Source organism: Pleurodeles waltl, chromosome 1_1 (assembly GCF_031143425.1).
Source record: "Pleurodeles waltl isolate 20211129_DDA chromosome 1_1, aPleWal1.hap1.20221129, whole genome shotgun sequence".
NCBI lineage: Eukaryota > Metazoa > Chordata > Amphibia > Caudata > Salamandridae > Pleurodeles > Pleurodeles waltl.
This window is the reverse complement of record NC_090436.1, coordinates 664,813,544-664,834,669: the sequence shown is the minus strand read 5'-3', so window position 1 is coordinate 664,834,669 and position 21,126 is coordinate 664,813,544. Positions and strand designations below refer to the sequence as shown.

Genomic DNA, 21,126 nt, shown 5'->3' with positions numbered 1-21,126 from the left:
CCCTTAATTTCTTCAATAAATCCAAACTAAGTAGGTTATATGCACATTTATCAGTCATCAAAAAAGTGCTTATCATTAATGGGCCCTATGTTATCTTTTAAGAGGGCAGACTTGGGCTGAATACTAAGACATCGGTGAATCCCACAGATAGTTTATTCTTTCCTGAGAGTGTAACCTGTGGGAGTGTATCGTTTGTAAGGGAGGAGTTGGTAGCCCCTGTATCAAGGAGAAATTTTACAGGTGTGCCCTCTACCTGTACAGTCCCACATTGTCACTGGGACAACAGTCCGCTGAACTCATCCTCTTGGGCAGCCCTAGGGGGAGTGGTTGTGCTGTACATAGCTCACATCATCAAAAGCTTGATAATCCTAGTCAGCTTGCATAATCTGTGTTCGCTGTGCCCTATTGTTAAAATAGTTGAGACTCTGTCCAAAAGCTGCTTGCTGTGTATGGCTGCCTCTGCTCGTCTGCTCTATTTGTGTCCCTCCCCCTCTATTACTTCCCTTCCCTCTCTGCCTGGGAGGCTTATGGCAGTTGCATGTTCAGTGGTCTGTACCTCTTCAGTTGTAACATGGATATGAAGACTGTAGCCCTGTCTGCTACTGCTGGTTGATATTGTGCTGCCACCCTATCCTTGAGATGGTCTGACTGCGATCCATGCTGTCCTCCTTTATCTCTACATCCGCTTCCTTGGCCACCCCTTCTTCTAATCTGGGGGTAAACTGCTTCATCAGCACTTTCTTTTTGATCTCTTTTTGTGTTTCTTTTCCTTCAGCTCCTCATCCTTCATGTTCATGTCCTCATAGTATTTCACTAGATGTAATACTCAGAGGTGTGGAATTTAATAAGTTATCTACTTGTCCACAGGACAGAGTGCTTCATAAATCTACTTGTGTTGGGTAGTCATGTGTCCAATAACCTGTGTAACAACCCTCAGATCTGCTGCATATGGCTTGGAGTGAATTTGTAATGAGAATACTGTGGGCCCTTTTACAAAAAAGAACATGTTTATGTTAATGCTTCTACATGCTTTGTGTTTAATAAAACTGATTAATTTGTTTTCAGAAGCCACTGAAGAAGTGTCTTTGGACAGTCCAGAAAGAGAACCAATACTCTCACCAGGACAAAGCCCCGCAGTCACTCCAGTAACACCCACTCCCCTGGTGACACCCAGAATGGAAGTCAAAAGTATATCTGCACCTATGATATACGATCGATCCAGGGATGAGGTACCAGAGCATTTTGCTGTTAAATGTTATATACATGGCACTGTAAAATTGAATAAGTACAGAATGGAACATGTCAGTCAAATGTATTGTATTTATTTTGCAGACATTCCATTAAATCATTAGAGTATGCACCCAAATTAAATGCTAATAATTAAATGTGTGCACATTGCTTACAGTAAAAAAAAAAAATCATCTATTCAAACTCCAGGTGATAATTTATTGCCATTGAGGAATCATGTCCTCCAAACTGGCAAACAAAGCAGTGCTTAGATATGCTTCGTATATATAGAGAAGCAACTTCCCAAATAGGGCATACGTTGTTAAATATCCACCCCATTGCTCTTTCTTTCATCTGTCAAATCGTGAAGAAGGAATTCAGTTGTCCATACTAAAGTTAAGTAGCTTACATATACTGTAGTTGCTGTCTCATGGTGGTCACTGAATGCTTTGCCAATTCTGTCCTCTATGTCCAAGATTATGAAATGTAAAATTTCCTGGCTTTCATGCCTGACAGATTTGTTTCTAGGAGGGACACAATGGTGAGGATGTGTTTAATTTCTCTTCAGTCTTTCATACTCCAGCCAATACAAAAACTCTTTAAAATGAAATCTTTTCTAAAACACATCCATAGCATGGTGTAATCAAATCCATTTGTTCTACTAAATACCTGAGAGTCCACATCATCCCTCACCAAGCAGGAGTCTTGTGTTTCCCCATAACCAGAACTCCCTTTTCTTCTTCCTCTTCTTTTCTTCATGCAGCCTGCCAAGGTTTGTCTTGCCAACTGCACTCTTGTTTGGAATCTGCCCTTATTTAGGCAACAACGCCCATTAGAAACAAATGAAAACATATTAATAACCAGAGCATTTCATGCAAGACAGACAGTTTACAACAATAAAATTATACCTTCAAAATATGTTCCTTCAAAATAGAAATATGTGTACCTTACTACTCTGGAAGGGTGGGAGTCTCAAGTACACGGGGACAATCTTCTTCTCCAGATTCTTAATAGAATCCACACTTTCCATATCAAATGCTAGGAAATCTTTCATTGTATGTCAGGACTGGAGGTGAAGATCATGCTGATTCAAAGGTTACTCACCACCAGCAAAGCAACATTTCCCACTGACTTAAAGTAAAACTTCCTGAAAGTAGATTATACTGACCTGTTGGCATCATTCATGTTGTCCTCAAGGTGACCTTCCAGCACAAACACCTTGGAGGCCATGGCTCTCCTGGTCAAATGGGCCTGAAATCTAGAAGTATCAATACCTCTCTCTGACATAACCCACCTTACCCAGCGCAGAGTGGAAACTGCGCCCGAATGGTTTCCTAATAGGGATCAGGAGCTGACCGATGCCTACAGGTCGGAACTGTTCCATCATAGTCTTGTATGCTGTAAAACAAAGTACCAAGCAGAATTTTGGAAAATCCAGCAATGATGAATAGAAAGTAACCTGGTCTTTGTCTTGGTCTGCTTGGCAAGCATAAGAGTTACCTCATTTAGTTAGACACTTTACCTGACAAATTGAGGGCCCTAACATAGGACACTCACTTGCCAGAAATTAGACAAAGTAGCATTGCCTGCTTTGCTGGCAACTCCTTCCTTGTAGGGGCCGCCTTAGACACCCAAGACAAAAAGAGGTTGAGCACCAAGTTGACATCTCAAAGTATGGAGTACTTGGACTTCTGTGTCTTGGATAACCGAATTCCCCTCAAAAGTTTGCAAATCAGAGTTTTGTTGTCCCACTGTAAGAACATCCTTGGGTAAAAGTCCAGCTGAGTGGTGTTTACCAATCAGTAGGCCAGGCTTTTCTCTAGTAGGTAATTAGCTGTGTGAAAAAGCCAGCCCCTCCACGTGATCCAGACTAATTTCCAGACACCAACAAGACCATCTCTCCTAGTTGGATTTGCACTGCCAACTGGTACTGCCTGCTTAGTCCTGGTTACGTTCTTCAACCTGTCCTGAAAGACCTCAGATCGACCAATGGCTTGTGAAAGCCACTACAGTCAGGCAGAGGGAGCCCTCCAGAACCAGCTGGTGTGATTGGCCACGCCAGTCCCTTAGGATGTTCACATTGTGGGGAAGAAGGGTCAGAAAATCCAATGAAAGTCCCATCGAAATCAGAAACCAAGATTGAACTCTCAAAAGAGTTGTCACCAGGACCACCTGTGTCTCTTGTGTCCAAGCAGAGGTCATCGTTCGAACCAATATTAGAAACAGGAAGCATGCATAATTGCATTTCCTTCTCCACTCTTGGAGGAAAGAATCCTTTGCCAGGGCCCTAAATGCCAACTGAAGTACCTCTCTTAGCAGGTGAGTCGGGAGGGAAACACAGTAGTCTGTCTCGAAAGGCCCCATCTGGTCCTCAGCCTACAGAAAATTAATGAATTCCAACTTGAAGTTGCAGAAATCCCCCCGATATTGGGAATTCCAGTCAGCCCTAACAATGGTCATCCCGACAAGATGCTCCGTTGCTACCAAAGTATTCTTGCTTAGGCAAAAGTGCCAAAAATCCTCCACCAGCTGGTTAGTATTTTATTCTGAATGACCTCTGAGATATTGTTCATTTACAACAGTGCACAACATGTAACAGAGTCCTTCAGCAGTCATTTCACTGCACATTATCCCACTAGCAGCTTGAGGTAGTTGATATGCAGTTCAGGATCTTCCTCTGATCATCTTCTTACTGTAGACAATTCTTTAACAACCAACCAGATATGCTGGCTTCTCACTCTATAATGGAGTACTGGTGGTGTCCAAAAATTGCCCTCCTGTTCTGGGCTGCCATATGGTCAAGCCATATTGGAGTTCCCTCCTAGCTTCTTGCAGGAGAAAAACTAGATCTGAATACCAAAGGCCGCTCCAAAGGTGTGTCTCCTTGAATCGCTGCAGGAATTGATAGAGTAATGGGCCCAGGAAGATCACCTGAATGGATGTCAAGAGATGGCCTTCCAACTGAACAACATTGTGGAATGATATCTTGTCCGAGTGAACTGACCTCCACAGTTTCCCTTTTTATGTCCACTATCTAGCTCCTCAGAAAATGAAAGCTTGCTGATGCTGATCAGAATATGAAATGCAGAAAGATGATGACTTGGCTTTGATTAAAATCTGGCCTTGCTGATCACGAAGCCTAGGAGGTTCACCATCAATACAAAATGAGAGTAAAGCTGGTCCTCCACTTTGTCCAACAGAAATATTTTGTTCAGGTAAATAATCACCCTGAGGTGCCTAGCCCTGAGAAACTCCACATCTGACCTTGGGAGCTTTGTGAGGCTTCACAGGGCCAATGAAAAGCCAGAAGGCAGGGCCGTGAACACGAAGATCTAGTTGCACAAAACTGGAGAAAGCACTGATATGCAGTGAAATGTCTGCAAATCACATTCATTATGCCATGGGATATACCTCAGAAAGTGGATGACCTCAATCTCTCGATCGCTTCCTTGGCCTCCAAATCCACAAACTATGTGTCCATCATAGCACATGGTTCTTGTGAAAACCTTAAGAGCCTTGACAGTGGTTATCTTGGGGTATGGTAGAACTTGAAGTGGAACCTCACCATGCTTTCCTAAACCTGCACATCTTTTGTTGGCTGCTACCATTTCACCAAGAGCTCGTTACTCTTACCTCAACTCTTAGATGAGAAGAAAGGATAACTCATACCTGTACCTTCTCCTGGGGTGTTAGCCGCACTCCTTAAGGCCCCTCGTGCTCTGCCTGTTCCCCTGTGGAGTGGAAGAAGGTGCAGAATTTGACCTGGTCCTGGAATTTAAACTGTCCTGGTCTTCTTGGGGGTTGACTCCTTTGTGAGCCTTGGAGACAGGATGGGCCTGATGGGCCTGCAAGAGCGCTCCCTGCTTAGACAGTCCAAGATAAATCTGTAGGACTAAAAGTTGACTATTATTGAGGGAGGCTGTGGCAGTTTTATTCAGTTTTTTGAGGAAAGGCTGTCCAAAGAGGCCTTCTTTATTTTCCAAACTTGGGTTTTGATATTAGTGAGGGCGAACATCTCTGCTGGGTTTATAGGGCACAATTAGTGTTGCATAAGAAGCAAAGCCTAAATAGGAGGATTATGATTCTGCCAAATCATTTCTTCTCGTACGTCAGTTTGTGATTCCTGATTCAATGACAGCCATAATAAAATAACGGAACCTAGGAAAATGTTTCTATTTGCTCGTTACAACAGACGGTGAAAGACTGTTTTTCTGATTTGCTCCCTGGCCCCTCTCCCTCCTGTGTCTGTTTAGTGGGTGAACCAAAGTATTAAAAGCTTAAACAAGACAGAAGCATAATACTTGGGGCATGTTGCCAGGTGACTGGATGAGTTCACTAGGTTTGTGCCTCAGCAGGTTTTTTAAGGCATGTTTTGGTAATCAGGATCTTGACATCTTTGAATGAGACTGTGTACAGATATGGTTTATTGCTGCAATTGGTTAAAAACTGAATATAAGCACATCCAGTTCTTCACAGCTGCTTTTATCAACCTTTTCTCTGCCAAGGTCACTTAGAGGACTGATCTTGCTAGTTGCTCGTTTTCGTTTCTTCCTTCTTGAAGGTGTGGTGGAAACAGGGGTGAAACCTAAGTGTGAGCCCTGAAAGCTATACATTTCGGAGAACTAGACAAAATTCAAATTCAGCAAGAGGTTATTTGTTTAGATGCCTCATGGTTTTCACATACAAAATAATTATCAATAGAAACAGCCAATGAAATTAAATATTCAAAAATATAAATAGGCGACTAACGTATAATCTGAATTTATTTTCCACCCAGTGTTCAATATTTTAAAAGTAATACACGGTTACGTCTGTCAGGCCCTTCTGGTCGCAGGTATGTATAGTGTTTGTTGAATGTCTAAACACAGACATAACTTAAAGACATCACAATTTCACCTTGTAAAGTTATCCATTTTGGCATTGTGAGTATCTGTGGTATTTGCGTCCCGGGGTCTGCTGTCACCCAGAAAAACCTAAAAACCCAGGCGTTTGTGAAAACTGAACACCAAACAAAGGCCAGGGTGGTGTGACTTGTGGATAGTATAGTAATACTTTATTTGATTGTTTATCAACAACCATAAAAGCACATAAAAATGTAGTACATTATATCACAAGTAGTCCAATTAGCATCAATTAATAAAAAATGGAACATATGCTCATAAAATCTTGTTAAAAAGATAAATCTTGTATCATAAAAATTTAGTGTAAAAACTGACATCAATTATTCAAAAGAGCAGCATAAAGTACATATTCTCAGATATTTTGTTAGACAGGGAGACCTCGTAACATTACAAAAGTCATTATAGAAGAGAGGACATCTCCAAATTTATCTAAAAACCCTTTCTTGCCTTCAGGACTGCACACAAATAAACTGCAAGACCATTACAGATTTGGCCTGATGGCAAAGTTAACAAATACAAAAAAGCCGCACAACACTGATGTATTTAGAAGTGGTATCACAAAATATTTCCTCTGTTTAGTATATAATGTACAAAACAATACTGTGTGAATTGTACTTTGTGTCAACACTGAATCACAGGGACAATTCTCCAGTTCTGGGCTCCAGTCATTAATTACAGGAAAGCTGACTAGTCGATGGAATGTCTCTAGTCTTAAGTGAGTGAGAACAAAATGGGGCTTCGGATTCAAGACATACTGCAAATATGGTTCCATACCATCCGTTAGCTGCAGCAAATGATTCCTCATCACACTGGGGTTTTTCGCTTCAGTGGCCCACCTCAAATCGGCCAGGTGGGTGAGACAAACCTTTTTCAGATCTTTCCTAGACAGTGTTTCCATTTTTCCTGGGGTAAAATAATAATCCGGATGACCCAGGTCCATAAAGAAATTTTTTATATACTCCAGCCACGGGATTTGCGAGGAGTAGCTTAGTGATTGGGAATCTGCTATGTTCGCCCTGTTCAAACTCGCAAATTCTGAAGTCCGGACTTTATGCCGAAGTAGTACTGGTTGTATTCTTATTAAGTCTGTAATATATGTGGCCCCCATGTCTGAATGACACACAAATGTTGAAGTAGGTTTTGGAAACCTTAAGAGTGCCTTTAAAAAGTAGTTTTCTGCTATCTGCAAAGCATTGCATTTTTTGTATCCCCATAAGCCTGCCCCGTACAATGCAACAGAAACACATTTCACACTGTATATTATCATCATATCTTTTGGAGTGATCCTCCCTACTCTTTTAGAGAACCTTTTTTATAGCCATGATGGTTTTTGTAAAATGTAGTTTCCTAGAACTAATTGCTTGCGACCAAGTGCCTTTATTATCAAACAGGATTCTTAGGTATGAAAATGTTTTCATGACATCTATTTTCCCTCCCTTTATTGCAACAGGGCATTTTTTGAGAGACTTTATACCACATTTCATCATGTATGTTTCACAACGATTGATTTTAAGGCCTAATTCTTCCATATAATTAGCGAAAGTTGCCAGAAGGCGCTGCAAGGCTACTGGGGTTCGTGCCATTAGAACAGCATACATGAGAACTGGGATCGGTCGACAACCTATTTGTGGTAGATCTTTACATTCTGTAGCTAATAGAGACTCTAGTTTCTTTATATAGAGAGAAAACAGAAAAGGCGCTAAAACACAGCCTTGTCGTACCCCTTGGTTTATGGCAAAGGTAGTGGTACATTTCCCCTGTGTCCTGAAACGTACCCTTGCTCTACTTCTGGAATGTAGTTCCCTGATAAAATGAACTATTGTTTAATCTACCCCCAATTGCAACAAGATAGGCCATAGTTTGCTACGGATTACACAGTCGAACGCCGAGGTCAAATCTACAAAAACAAGATATAGGTTTTCCTCTCTTGGCCTTCATTTATTTGCCAATCAAGAATATCTAAATTCAGGGCCTGTTCCACCGTCCCTATCCCTGACCGAAAACCGTATTGCAAGTCATTTAAGATTTTATTGACTTACGCCCACTCCTGTAGTCTATTCAGGATGATACGCCCTGCAATCTTTGCGAGAGTGTCAAGAAGTGAAATTGGTCTATAACATGCAGGGTTTTGACTATCACCTTTTTTAAATATTGGAAGTATAATAGACTCCTCCCAGGTAGGAATAAAACCTGTGGCGCAGCATGCTCGCAAAACTTGTGTCAATAAAGGAGCCCACAGGGCGGTATTAAACTTGTAAACATCAACTGGGACTCCATCTGGGCCTGGCGCTTTTCCACTCTTACTAGCGTTTATAGCATCAATGACCTCATTTAGACTAAATGATGGATTAATGGGCTGAAAGTCAACTCTGATCTTCTGTATCTGATTTTTTTTTTTTAACAATATATTTCAGAGAAATGGGCAATCCATTCCTCCTCCGTGATGGCTATTTCAATACTTGATGGTATACTTTCTGCCAACAACGGAGAATTTACAACCTTCCAAAATGGGGCATTATTATTTTGGAGACTTGCTTCATACAGAGTAATCCAAGCTGCTTATTTTAGGAGTTTTTTCCTATTTTTTTACGGCCTTCTTATACTCATATCTAAGAATAGAGATCTCATTCTTGTTTGTTTCAGTCTTTTATGGGTCTTTTTCAGTTTTTTATGGGCCTGTATACATTCAGTATCAAATCACCCTTTTCTTTTCCGGGGCCCAGACATTTCCACATTTACAGTGAGTGACTTTTTAATTCCCATTGTGATTGCAGTGAAAGCTCTAATACATTGCTGTGGTCTTATATTATCAGTGAGGCAGGTCTCAACCTCTTTAGCATAATCACTCAACAACTGTTTCATGAAACCTATCGGTTCAATCTGAGACCATCGTAGGAAATATCTATTTCTTACGCCCAATTCTATGTTGGCAACGTTATCTATAATTCCCTTATATTTCTTTTTAACTAAAGGCAGTGCGAGATGTATGCTATGAGGATAGTGATCGCTGAGCGCAATGTCATGAATTTGGTACTCAGATGTGCTATAGGCAAAATTATTAGATGTTAAAATAAAGTCTATTGTTGTATTTGCACATCTGCCATTAAAAGTGGGTTTGATCTGTAATTTGCTATCATGTAAACCATTTGAAAGTAATAGGTCAAATTTAAACATAGTGTTGTTCAATATACTACCGTAGGGATTATGACTAAAATGGAATTGATCATCATTTCCTCCTGCATACAGGCAACAGGCTTTCTTAGCTAGTTTTGTACATAAATGTATATTAAAATCGCTTCCCCATAAAATCAAGATCTCTTTCTGCGTTGAATTACATACGCATTCCAGCTCATCCTGTAATTGTCTAATTATGTGTAGGATTTTGTGTGGAGAAGCATTATTATAAAAACAATAACAACAACTAGCTGCAGTATATTTTTTTAGTTCACATAAAATCAGCTAATAAAAAATGTTTGAGGTTAGGCTGATCAACTTTATTGAATCAAGCTTGTTATTAGAAATATAGGTATACCACCTCACCTTCGGCCTACCATGTACAGAAGGAGTCGTGGGAGTATGACGTGTCCTATATCCATTTATATGTATAGGATCTATACACCAGGTCTTTTGAAGGCACACACAGGGAAATGATCCAATAAAACCTAGGCAATCATCATTTTCGATTTTACTGCGAAGACCTGCCACGTTCCAGAACAGAAATTTTACACCTGCTGTGATTAGTCCCGAACCCTGGACATCTAAAGCAGTGTTCCCTTCCTTCTTGATCGCTGTAGATATTATAGTCTCATCCTCCCTGCAAGAGGTGGATATTTGGGTAGTCAAATGGGCAGAGCCTCCTCCTTCTAACACTTCAGCTGTGAAGTTTTGCTGTTCTTTTATTTTTTTTACCTTAGGTATCTCCCCATCGCTCCCCGTTTGGCCATTTTTATTGTTTAATGGATCGCATGCAGGTTTCATAGGGATAGATCTCCTCCTATCAGCAACATGATCAACCAACAGTCAATCCACTTCCTCCAAAGGGAGGACTTGGAATCTGTTCTTAGTAGAGACAGAATAATTCCTCTCAATTCTACTTTGCGGAAATAAGATCTCTTTTTTCTGGTTGATCGTGACTCCTATGTGTAGGAAAGTACCTTCTTGCCTGGCATGTTACCCCCATATTTCACTGTATGTTGTTTTAGTCCTTGTGTCACTGGGACCCTGCCAGGCAGGGCCCCAGTGCTCATAGTATGTGTTCCCTGTGTGGTACCTAACTGTATCACTGAGGCTCTGCTAACCAGAACCTCAGTGTTTATGCTCTCTCTGCTTTCCAAATTTGTCACTACAGGATAGTGACTAAATTTACCAATTCACATTGGCATACTGGTACACCCATATAATTCCCTTGTATATGGTACTGAGGTACCCAGGGTATTGGGGTTCCAGGAGATCCCTATGGGCTGCAGCATTTCTTTTGCCACCCATAGGGAGCTCTGACAATTCTTACACAGGCCTGCCACTTCAGCCTGCGTGAAATAACATCCACGTTATTTCACAGCCATTTATCACTGCACATAAGTAACTTATAAGTCACCTATATGTCTAACCTTCACCTGGTGAAGGTTGGGTGCCAAGTTACTTAGTGTGTTGGACACCGTGGCACTAGCCAAGGTGCCCCCACATTGTTCAGGGCAAATTCCCCGGACTTTGTGAGTGCGGGGACACCATTACACGTGTGCACTATACATAGGTCACTACCTATGTATAGCGTCACAATGGTAACTCCGAACATGGCCATGTAACATGTCTAAGATCATGGAATTGTCATCCCAATACCATTCTGGTATTGGAGGGACAATTCCATGATCCCCCGGGTCTCTAGCACAGAACCCGGGTACTGCCAAACTGCCTTTCCGGGGTCTCCACTGCAGCTGCTGCTGCCAACCCCTCAGACATGTTTCTGCCCCCCTGGGGTCCAGGCAGCCTTGGCCCAGGAAGGCAGAACAAAGGATTTCCTCTGAGAGAGGGTGTTACACCCTCTCCCTTTGGAAATAGGTGTGAAGGGCTGGAGAGGAGTAGCCTCCCTCAGCCTCTGGAAATGCTTTGATGGGCCCAGATGGTGCCCATCTCTGCATAAGCCAGTCTACACCGGTTCAGGGATCCCCCAGCCCTGCTCTGGCGCGAAACTGGACAAAGGAAAGGGGAGTGACAACTCCCCTGACCAGTACCTCCCAGGGGAGGTGCCCAGAGCTCCTCCAGTGTGTCCCAGACCTCTGCCATCTTGGAAACAGAGGTGTTGGGGACACACTGGACTGCTCTGAGTGGCCAGTGCCAGCAGGTGACGTCAGAGGCTCCTTCTGATAGGCTCTTACCTCTCTTGGTAGCCAATCCTCCTTCCTTGGTAGCCAAACCTCCTTTTCTAGCTATTTAGGGTCTCTGCTTTGGGAAATTCTTCAGATAACGAATGCAAGAGCTCACCAGAGTTCCTCTGCATCTCCCTCTTCGCCTTCTACCACGGATCGACCGCTGACTGCTCCAGGACGCCTGCAAAACTGCAACAAAGTAGCAAGACGCCTACCAGCAACATTGTAGCGCCTAATCCTGCGGGCTTTCTTGACTGTTTCCAGGTGGTGCATGCTCTGGAGGTAGCCTGCCTTCACCCTGCACCAGAAGCTCTGAAGAAATCTCCCGTGGGTCGACGGAATCTTCCCCCTGCTAACGCAGGCACCAAAAGACTACATCACTGGTCCTCTGGGTCCCCTCTCATCCTGACGAGCGTGGTCCCTGGAACACAGCAACTCTGTCCAAGTGACTCCCACAGTCCAGTGACTCTTCAGTCCAAGTTTGGTGGAGGTAAGTCCTTGCCTCCCCACGCTAGACTGCAAACCTGTGTACTGCGTGATTTGCAGCTGCTCTGGCTCCTGTGCACTCTTCCAGGATTTCCTTCGTGCACAGCCTAGCCTGGGTCCCCAACACTCTGTCCTGCAGTGCACAACCCTCTGAGTTGGCCTCCGACATCGTGGGACCCTCTTTTGTAACTTCGCGTGGACTCTGGTTCACTAATCTTCTAAGTGCCTGTTGGTGTACTTCTGCGGGTGCTGCCTGCTTCTGAGAGGGCTCTCTGAGTTTCTGAGTGCCCCCTCTGTCTCCTCCTCCAAAAGGCGACATCCTGGTCCTTCCTGGTCCTCAGCAGCACCCAAAAACCTCTACTGCGACCCTTGCAGCTAGCAAGGCTTGTTGGTGGTATTTCTGCGTGGGAACTCCTCTGCAAGCTTCATCGCGACGTGGGACATCTTTCTTCCAAAGGAGAAGTTCCTAGTCCTCTTCTTGCTTGCAGAATTCCAAGCTTCTTCCATCTGGAGGCAGCTTCCTTGCACCTTCATCCGGGGTTTCCTGGACTCCTGCCCCCCTCCTCCGGACACTGTTGTGACTATTGGACTTGGTCCCCTTGCCTTGCAGGTCCTCAGGTCCGGAAATCCTTTGTCAGTGACTGCTGGTGTTTGTTGTTCTTGCAGAATCCCCCTAGCACGACTATTGTGCTCTCTTGGGGTAGTAGGTGTACTTTACAGGGTCTTGGGGTGTGGTATCTTGGACACCCTGACTGTTTTCTTACAGTCCCAGCGACCCTCTACAAACTCCCATAGGTCTGGGGTCCATTCGTGATTCGTATTCCACTTTTGGAGGATATGGTTTGTGTTGCCCCTATACCTATGCTTGCCTATTGCAACCTATTGTAATTCTACACTGTTTGCATTACTTTTCTGACTCTTACCTAGCTATTTTTGGTTTGTGTACATATAACTTGTGTATATTACTTACCTTCTTACTGAGGGTACTCACTGAGATACCTGTGGCATATTGTCATAAAAATAAAGTACCTTTATTTTTAGTAACTCTGTGTATTGTGTTTTCATATGATATTGTGCATATGATATAAGTGGTATAGTAGGAGATTTGCATGTCTCCTAGTTAAGCCTAAGCTACTTTGCCATAGCTACCTTCTATCAGCCTAAGCTGCTAGAAACACCTCTATTCTACTAATAAGGGATAACTGGACCTGGCACAAGGTGTAAGTACCTTTGGTACCCACTACAAGCCAGGCCAGCCTCCTACACTATTACCTTGATAAAAATAGCCTAGAGGAAGTAGTGAGATGCCATGATTAAGTACCTGTTGTGGACTTATATCTCTCAGAATATCTTCTACCAATTTGGGGGTTTTAAACGAGAGTACCACACAGTCTCCTGTTAATTTTTTATATCTTCAAATAGTGTACCAGTCATGCCAGGTTTCAAGCGGGGTTCCTATCCAATTCAAAGATTTATTTCTCAGTGCCGTCCATATTTCCCGTTTTTCACTAGATCTGGTGGGAACATTTGCAAGAACCACTCCATTAGGGGTCAAAGCAGGAGGCAAATGTAAGGTATCTCTTGGTAATAGTGTTATAACCCAGGGAAATTAGGTGTTTTATGTATCTCCAAACCATTTATGTTTGCATGTGCTTGGTGTACACTACTAGTACAATCTACATATGTGCGAGGTTCTGTGTGGCACTGGTTAACTATGGATGTAGTTGACAAAAATTGTTGCTCTGTAACCGAGCATAAGTTTAAATCAATTGCACCACTAGTTTGAGGAGTTATGAGAGTTTAATCTGGAGTTCGTGCCTTCACTAGATTAAGAATTGACTCCACGTTTCTCTCCACTTGAGTTAAGTGCTTTATCAGTATATCAAAATATGTTTTGACTATATGTTCCAAAGCTGTAATAGTATCTAAAGTGTTAACTTTTGCCTTTGCTGTAATTCCGATTGTCTTCTGATAGGGTTTTGTGTTAACAGTGTTAATTTGAGTCTGTCCAGAAATTTGGGTTCCGTTATTACCCTGATCACAGGTTTCGGCTATCTCGAAGCTTGAGGCACCTCCCCTTTGAGATACTCTGGGTTTCCTAATACGTTTAGGTGGTGGTGAGGAGTCTTCAGCCACTTATATAGACTCGTTTAAGTGTTGGATACATCCATTTGGGCCCTTATCCTGGTCCCTACTTTCTATTACATTTGGACGATGTAGGAGGACTGGTTCTATGGGTAGAGAATTTTTGTGTGGGAATGAGGCTTCTGAAGGGCCCCTCTGGGTTAATATCCTTTCCTCAACGTTTGTAATCTGCTTATCAATAGCCCCCATTGCTCCTGAAATATATTTTAGTATTGATGTGTGATCCTTATCAAGAGATGTGTCATTTGCGCTTAATTGCTTCCACTTGCCCATTTCTGGCTTTCAATCATGCGCTCAAGAGCTCAATTATTGCTACTCTAGAACACTTCTTACTAATTGCGACTCCTGTTTATACACAATGCAGAGAGCTCAGTCTATACAAAGTGAGGCTTGGTATATACTATGAGACCTGTTAGATTATATGAATAATGTAAAAGTTTAAAACTTGAATTCAGGAATCAGGGGCCACCAGACATCACAATTCACTCTGGTTCGTCACCAAGTTCCAACGTTTAACGTAATGCTTATAAACTATAGTTGGCCCATACTAAAAAACACCTATCCAAACGGCCACCGAGGAACAAACCAACCAAGACTCCTTCCTAAAATGCCAAGCACACACCTGGTCCCACTCTTTCCTTCTCGATAAGCCGAGATTTTAGGGGGTGGGCCAGCCCAGCCTCGTCCAGGCGATGACGGCCGAAGGACGGGCCTGCCCTTGGCCCGGACGCAGCCCGCGAGGCAGGAGGGCAGGCCGTGCTATAATCGCGTCAGAGAAGGCCTGACCCCGCCCTCAGTCTCCTCTCGTTGCCGTGGCTTTGCTCCCCCCCGATACACAGCTTGTTCCTCTTTCCCGCGAGGCGTCGGGGCAGGCCGCGCTATTAGCGCGTCCGAGAAGGCCTGACCCTGCCCTCAGTCTCCTTTCGTTGCCGGGGCTTGGGTCCCCCCGGATACACAGCTTGTTCCTCTTTCCCACGGGGCGGCAGGGCAGGCCGCGCTATTAGCGCGTCAGAGAAGGCCTGACCCCGCCCTCAGTCTCCTTTCGTTGCCGGGGCTTGGCTCCCCCCGGATACACAGCTTGTTCCTCTTTCCCACGGGGCGGCAGGGCGGGCCGCCCTATTAGCGCGTCAGAGAAGGCCTGACCCCGCCCTCAGTCTCCTCTTGTTGCTGGGGCTTGGCTCCCCCCAGATACACAGCTTATTCCTCTTTCCCCTTGTGTACTTCCTACTAAGTTTTTTTTCAGAGAATGCCCTTAAGAGCTAAAACTTTGGCTAAAATTTCACAGTTTCCTCACATTTTGCTTAAGGAAACTTCCGGGATCTACAAGGTTCCTATCATCTAGCATTTCTACACTTCTCAATAAATACAGTACCTCACTTGTATGGCACTGAGCCTGTTAGCTGAGACCCATTATGGGTGGGGACACGGCCTGATGCCTGGGATGGATTCTCTCCACCCCTTCTTTTTTATGACATATTTGTTAGTGTCTCATGGGCTTGCAGGTCCCTTCTGGGAGTGGGATAAAATGACTGCAGGGACTATTATCAGGCTTGGAAAGAGATGATGTCTGTGTGGCCCACGTGCCCTTTTTAAAATTTTCCATGGTAAACGCCCTTAGACTACCCCTGGGGGTGGCAGAAAGACTGGTGTCCAGTGGGGGACTTGGGAGCACATTCCAATGCCTGGGTGGGCCGTCCACTCCCCCATTTTGTTTTTTATTTACTTCAAAGGTGATTAGTTGGCATTTTGACCACCAGGGGGGTGGTTTTTTAGGGTTAAACTACAATTCTCTCTCCCTGTTGGCGGCAGAAAGATATATTTTTTGGGGGGGGGGGTTGGGGGCACTTTTCCATGCTCAGTGGGGAAGCTTCTCCGAACCCCTCCTCCCACCCACCCCCTTATAGACAAATCCCTGCTGCCTAATGGGTGGATCGCTGCTTGGGAATCACCTTTCTGTGGCAAGCTCCAAGCAGGATCCTTGTACAGTGGTACCTCTACCACTTTGATCGAAGCTCTGTGGGCTGATCTATGCCCTCTGAGCACTAATGAAACTAAATGCGGTTTCAGGTTTTGCCTTGATTAGTTATGTATCCAAAAACTCATTAAATCATAATGAAAGAGGCCACCATAATAGTTTATGGAGTTGATTACTTTCTGTTTCTGTTTGACATGCTGGATAGCTCTTGTCCTTCTTTATCTTTCATCTATTCAAAACATGAGCACACAATTCTTAGGACCATAATGAAAAGTGTACTTTTGGCAACATTTTGTGTAAGATTTTTCTCTGTGTAGAAAAATGTAATAGCTAAGATTGATGTTTAAATGCTATTGACGGTTTCCCCACTGGTGCTGTGGCATGAGAACAAAAGTAAAGAAGCTCGCTGTAGTAGGACCTTTAAACAGCCAGACTTTGGACAGCCAGACTAAATTCATTACTGTAGACAAGCGGTTCCAAATCTCTGAGCCGGGGACCCCTGGGGGTCTGCGAAGCTTCCCCAGGGGGTCTGTAACTGCTTCGAAAACTAAATAATATTAACAGATTAATAAAGTACATAGAAATAAAGTGGCTAAATGCATAATTGAAAATGGTATAACTTGCTGTAAATGCAAGGATTTTGAAATTTGAGGCTAAAAATTAAATTAACATCCCCAGATTGATTAGTGGGAGCAGTACAGGTGCATCAAGCAGAATATAGTACAAACGATGTGTGGCTTTAGTTGAATTTAGAAAAGCTCCAACCTTCCTAATAAATTATTTTTTTTATGTTTGTTTGCAAATTAAATAAAATGTGTTATCATTTGTGTATATGTTTGATGGAAGGCTTGTTTCTGTATTTTTTGCCTATTGTTTTGCGGATCAAGTCATCAACAATGTTTAGGCCTGGGTCCCCAGGCAACCAGTGATGACTCAGTGGGGGTTCCCTGGATTCCAGTAATGATCCAGTTGCAGTAATGATAAAGTGGGGGTCCACAGAATACAAAAGGTTACAAAGCCACTGTTCTAGGGGATGAACATCAGCAGGCACAATGTGGACCTCTTGCTCAGCCTTGAAAATGTCCTCCTTTTACTTTGGACTCGCATACAGTTGTTGTTGTGGTGAAGTATCAAACAGTCTACTTCTAAGCAAAACAATTTCTTCTGCTTTATAACATTAGGGACCGCCTTCAAACCCATAACAGCATATATAATATGTTATGAATGAGAACAAACGTCTACAAAGCTTTCAGAATATAAAGGTTGACATTCCAATCTATGGTGGATTCTCAAATTGTAATCAATAAACTAATTAATAAATATTCTTCTTGCCTCTAACTAGTTAGCAGGTTGTGAATAGAGTGTATTCTGTATTAAATGGAATTTTAGTCTTGTGAAAATGTCCAGCTGCAAAGCAACTCAATGTCATCATCTTTCTGAAACATTGACCATTTCAGTTTCTTTCCCATGTTTTGGGTATGTCTACATCTGGGGCCTGTGCTTAGCCATAACTGACGAGGCCTCCAGGCCCTTAGCCATAATCATTTCACTGATAGGACGTTTCTCTCCTGTCATTGAGTACTTTTTAAATTATTATTAATTGAAATGGGTCCCACTTGATCCTTCATAACTTTTGTTGACAAAAGATGTCCATGCAAATTATATATTTTATCCCCACATGTAGGGACTGTAAAGGTACCCAATGTTTGTGGTATTACCTGAAATGAAGAAAGAAATTGGCCACAATTCAGGGTGTTTCATTTAATAGGGGGGAAGTGCTGCGCAGGAACTGGTGTTTTTTCTAGAAATGGCATCAGCAAAAGGTTTGTTGTGCAGTGTCTGCAATTTACTAAGTGGTGATCAGTATTTTCTGTTTTTGCATTTTCTCCATATTTTAATTTTAAAAATGTATGAACCCCATGGGTGAATCTAGAAAGCTAAACATTTCGGAAAAATAGGCAAAACTCTTTAAGGGTCATTTGTGTAAATCAGCCATGGTATTCCAAAACAATAATAATTGTTAAAATAAATAAAAAATAATTAATTTAAGTAAGGGGGGGGAAAGAAATGGGTGATAGTGTTTTCATTTGTATTTCTTTACCCTGATAGACTATCTACAACAGTAATGTACTGTTAAGTCCTTCGGAATCTGCTAGTTTTACTGGTATACCTTGTATGTCCGATGTCCAAAAATGTCATACTCTGAGTCATCAAATGTGATGCTGCTTATAATATTTTTTCATTGCCCTTCAACCTCCATCGGTAAGGTAAGGTTTTGGAGGAAATATTTGCATTTTTAAAGTGTACCCAAGAATCTGAGTTAAGAGATAGGGGTTACTTATACCGCTCTCAATTTGGGGTTACCAATAATATCCTGTGAGTAAGGTGGCGTTTGACAAAATTAGTTCTTTTTTTTCCATGCTGTCTTACAATTGAAAGCCAAAAATGTATCGAAATTCAATGGATGATAATGAAAGGTGTAGGATTCTGCATTCCCACACTACTCCATATGAAAGTGGTATTCCACATGTATGAGTGTGCCTGTTGACATGGAAATGTGCCTTGTGTGGTGTACAGGGGTATGTCTACCCCTGCCCTAAGTGCCCGATTGCATATTTATTTGGTATCCTGACTTTAATTTTTTGCATTGGTATCACAATAATTTAGCATGTGCACAGAGGCCTAAGCCTCTCCCTGACAATGCGAGGTCCAGGACCTGTCCTCTGACCTGGAGGGCGCACCAAGCCGGCACTCAGAATGGGCACAGGACTTCTGGCAATGTCCTGAGTTTAGCACTGAATGCAGCGTACCACGTTTGCGGTCTCATAGAGTTGACCAGGTCTGTTATCCACCAGACTGGCTACTCGCGTGTAAAGCTCCAATGGCAAATGAAAATCCGCAACCTTGCACCAACATCCTGGCTGTGTGGGTAGTATGCATGTAGCACATGTGCAGTAGTAGGACTCTGTGTGGTGAAAGTCTGAATACTAGGACCAGTGGGGATCCATTATAAATGACCTTAGTTTAGCATGTAATAAGATTAAGAATGGGTACAGCTTCCCCACAGAGTCTAAATGTAAATAATAGAGGTGGGCCTTCCCCTAGAAATTCAACAAGGACCTTTTCAGCAAAGGGCTACTGGCTAGTCGTTCCTTAGCACTGCATTGGACAGATGGTAGGGTGAGAGATAGGACCACGTTTTCTGTTCTTCAGAGTAAGGTAGTTTCTAAACCGGACCAGTCCTTGTCCTGATTTCTGCTTCAGGAAAACTAATGACAACCAGTTGCAGAGATTTCACAATTCATTGTTCTGTTGTTGAGGATGCTACTGCTTGGAGCCAGAATCATGTGTTGGGGAAGCCACCACGTTGCAAACAGGCTGTGTCTGAGGAGAAGCCAGGAAATGGCATTTGACAGAGACCAACCCATATCCACATTCCTGAGTTGGAAAATGTACGCACAAGTGTGATCTAAACTACCCACTTTAAGTTTCAAGTTCTTTATTCCCAAGCAAGTGCTCTCCAGAGTACTCAGGTGACTGTGTGAGCAGGGCTGGTTGTCTGCAGGACAACTAGTCTCTGGAGGTGAAAGGAAATCACCTAAGTCTGCATTTGCTGCTGGAGGAACTATGGGTCTGAGCAGTGCCTAGTAGTCTGCCTTTCGAGACAGGGAGGCAGTCCATCTGGCCCTGCAAGAGGAGAAACTGTCCAGGAGGAGAAGCTCAGTATGCTTCGGGTCCGATGTGCACCCAGAGAAAGTGGACTTCCTGAGAGAGCGATGCCTAGATTAGACCACTTTGCAGAGTCTCTCCCAGTTTCTCTGCTGTTCCCCAGAAAAACACTGACCCAGGTCAGGGATGCACCTTCCTCTCTGTATGTACTGGCCCAGGTTCGGCTGCAGCTGTCTGACTGTGCGCACTGGCCTGAGGTGGGCTGCAACTTCCTTGATATGCGCATTGGCCGGGAGCTGCAGCTACCATGACGAGTGTACGGGTTGCACCAGAACTGGGTTACAGGTGCTAGAAGTTATCATGTAGTGGTACCAGAGGCCGTTGAGTGCTGCCAGACCATCCAGGGATGAAGCTGCTAACAAATACCAAAGGCCCACCATCTGCAATTGAAATGAACTGCTGAGGTTGTGCTGAAGGAAGCACGATGGACTAAATACTGATTTACTACCTTCTATAACCCTGGGATAAGAACCTGAGTAAACAGTAACTGACATGCATTGATTTGTAGGATGGGTATTTTGACTCCTGTATTTGGGTATTTTGACTTGATGGCGGCAGGCACCAAAGGTAACCTGCCAACCCAAGACATTTTTTTTTTAATAGACACTGCAGGAGTGCCTGTTGGTGTGGCTTGTTCAGATACCACAGTTTTCTTGCCCACAACGCATTGCAAATTACAAAACTATGCCTAAAATTACCCAATGTCCTCTTACTATCAATGGGGAGTTGCAGCAGTACTTAAAGCCAAGTCAACTGACACCCTTGGAACCAAAGGTTCCTGTGCTTTCTTGAACATACAGTGTGAGGCATGGAATTCCATGATGTTCTGGTTTGATTTGAACCGTGTCCCTCCCCTGAATACCCTAAAAATACCCTAACGGTTCCTAAAAAAAAAAAAAAAAAAAAAAAAAACGTTTTCTTCCCACATTCCATTGAGAGGTGGCTGCTGTATTGTTTGTATGCGCTATTTGTATAGTGCTAACCTAGCCCTGACTGATAGATGAGGGATCTGATTTTTGGGAGCAGACGTGTATTATTACCGCATTGTGATGTTGTGGTATTTATATAGGTGCACTTTCAACACTTTCCTGCAGTGATAGGGCAGTCCTGATGGACACGTGCATTTTGTTCCAGATTTCAGATGTATAGATAAAAAGGCTCCCTGCCTTTTTTGTCTTATTTATGAATTGTCTCCATTCTGATGGTATCCTAGATGCAGGTTTGCTGAGGGCCACAGAGATGGTGAGCTTGTCTGTAGGATATGAAACAGTACTGGTTGTGATGGCTTTGTAAGTAATGC

The 21,126-nt window shown here is 43.2% G+C and overlaps 1 protein-coding gene across 2 annotated transcripts in view; it reads left to right on the top strand.

The window, feature by feature from the left end:
• Positions 1-21,126, top strand: part of SNX2 (sorting nexin 2) — a 298,179-nt gene that overhangs the window by 139,467 nt on the left and 137,586 nt on the right. For both annotated transcript variants that reach the window (XM_069226951.1, XM_069226942.1), the window contains one exon: positions 1,066-1,229. In XM_069226951.1, the coding sequence (XP_069083052.1) occupies positions 1,066-1,229 (164 nt within the window). The remainder of the gene's footprint in view (positions 1-1,065; positions 1,230-21,126) is intronic.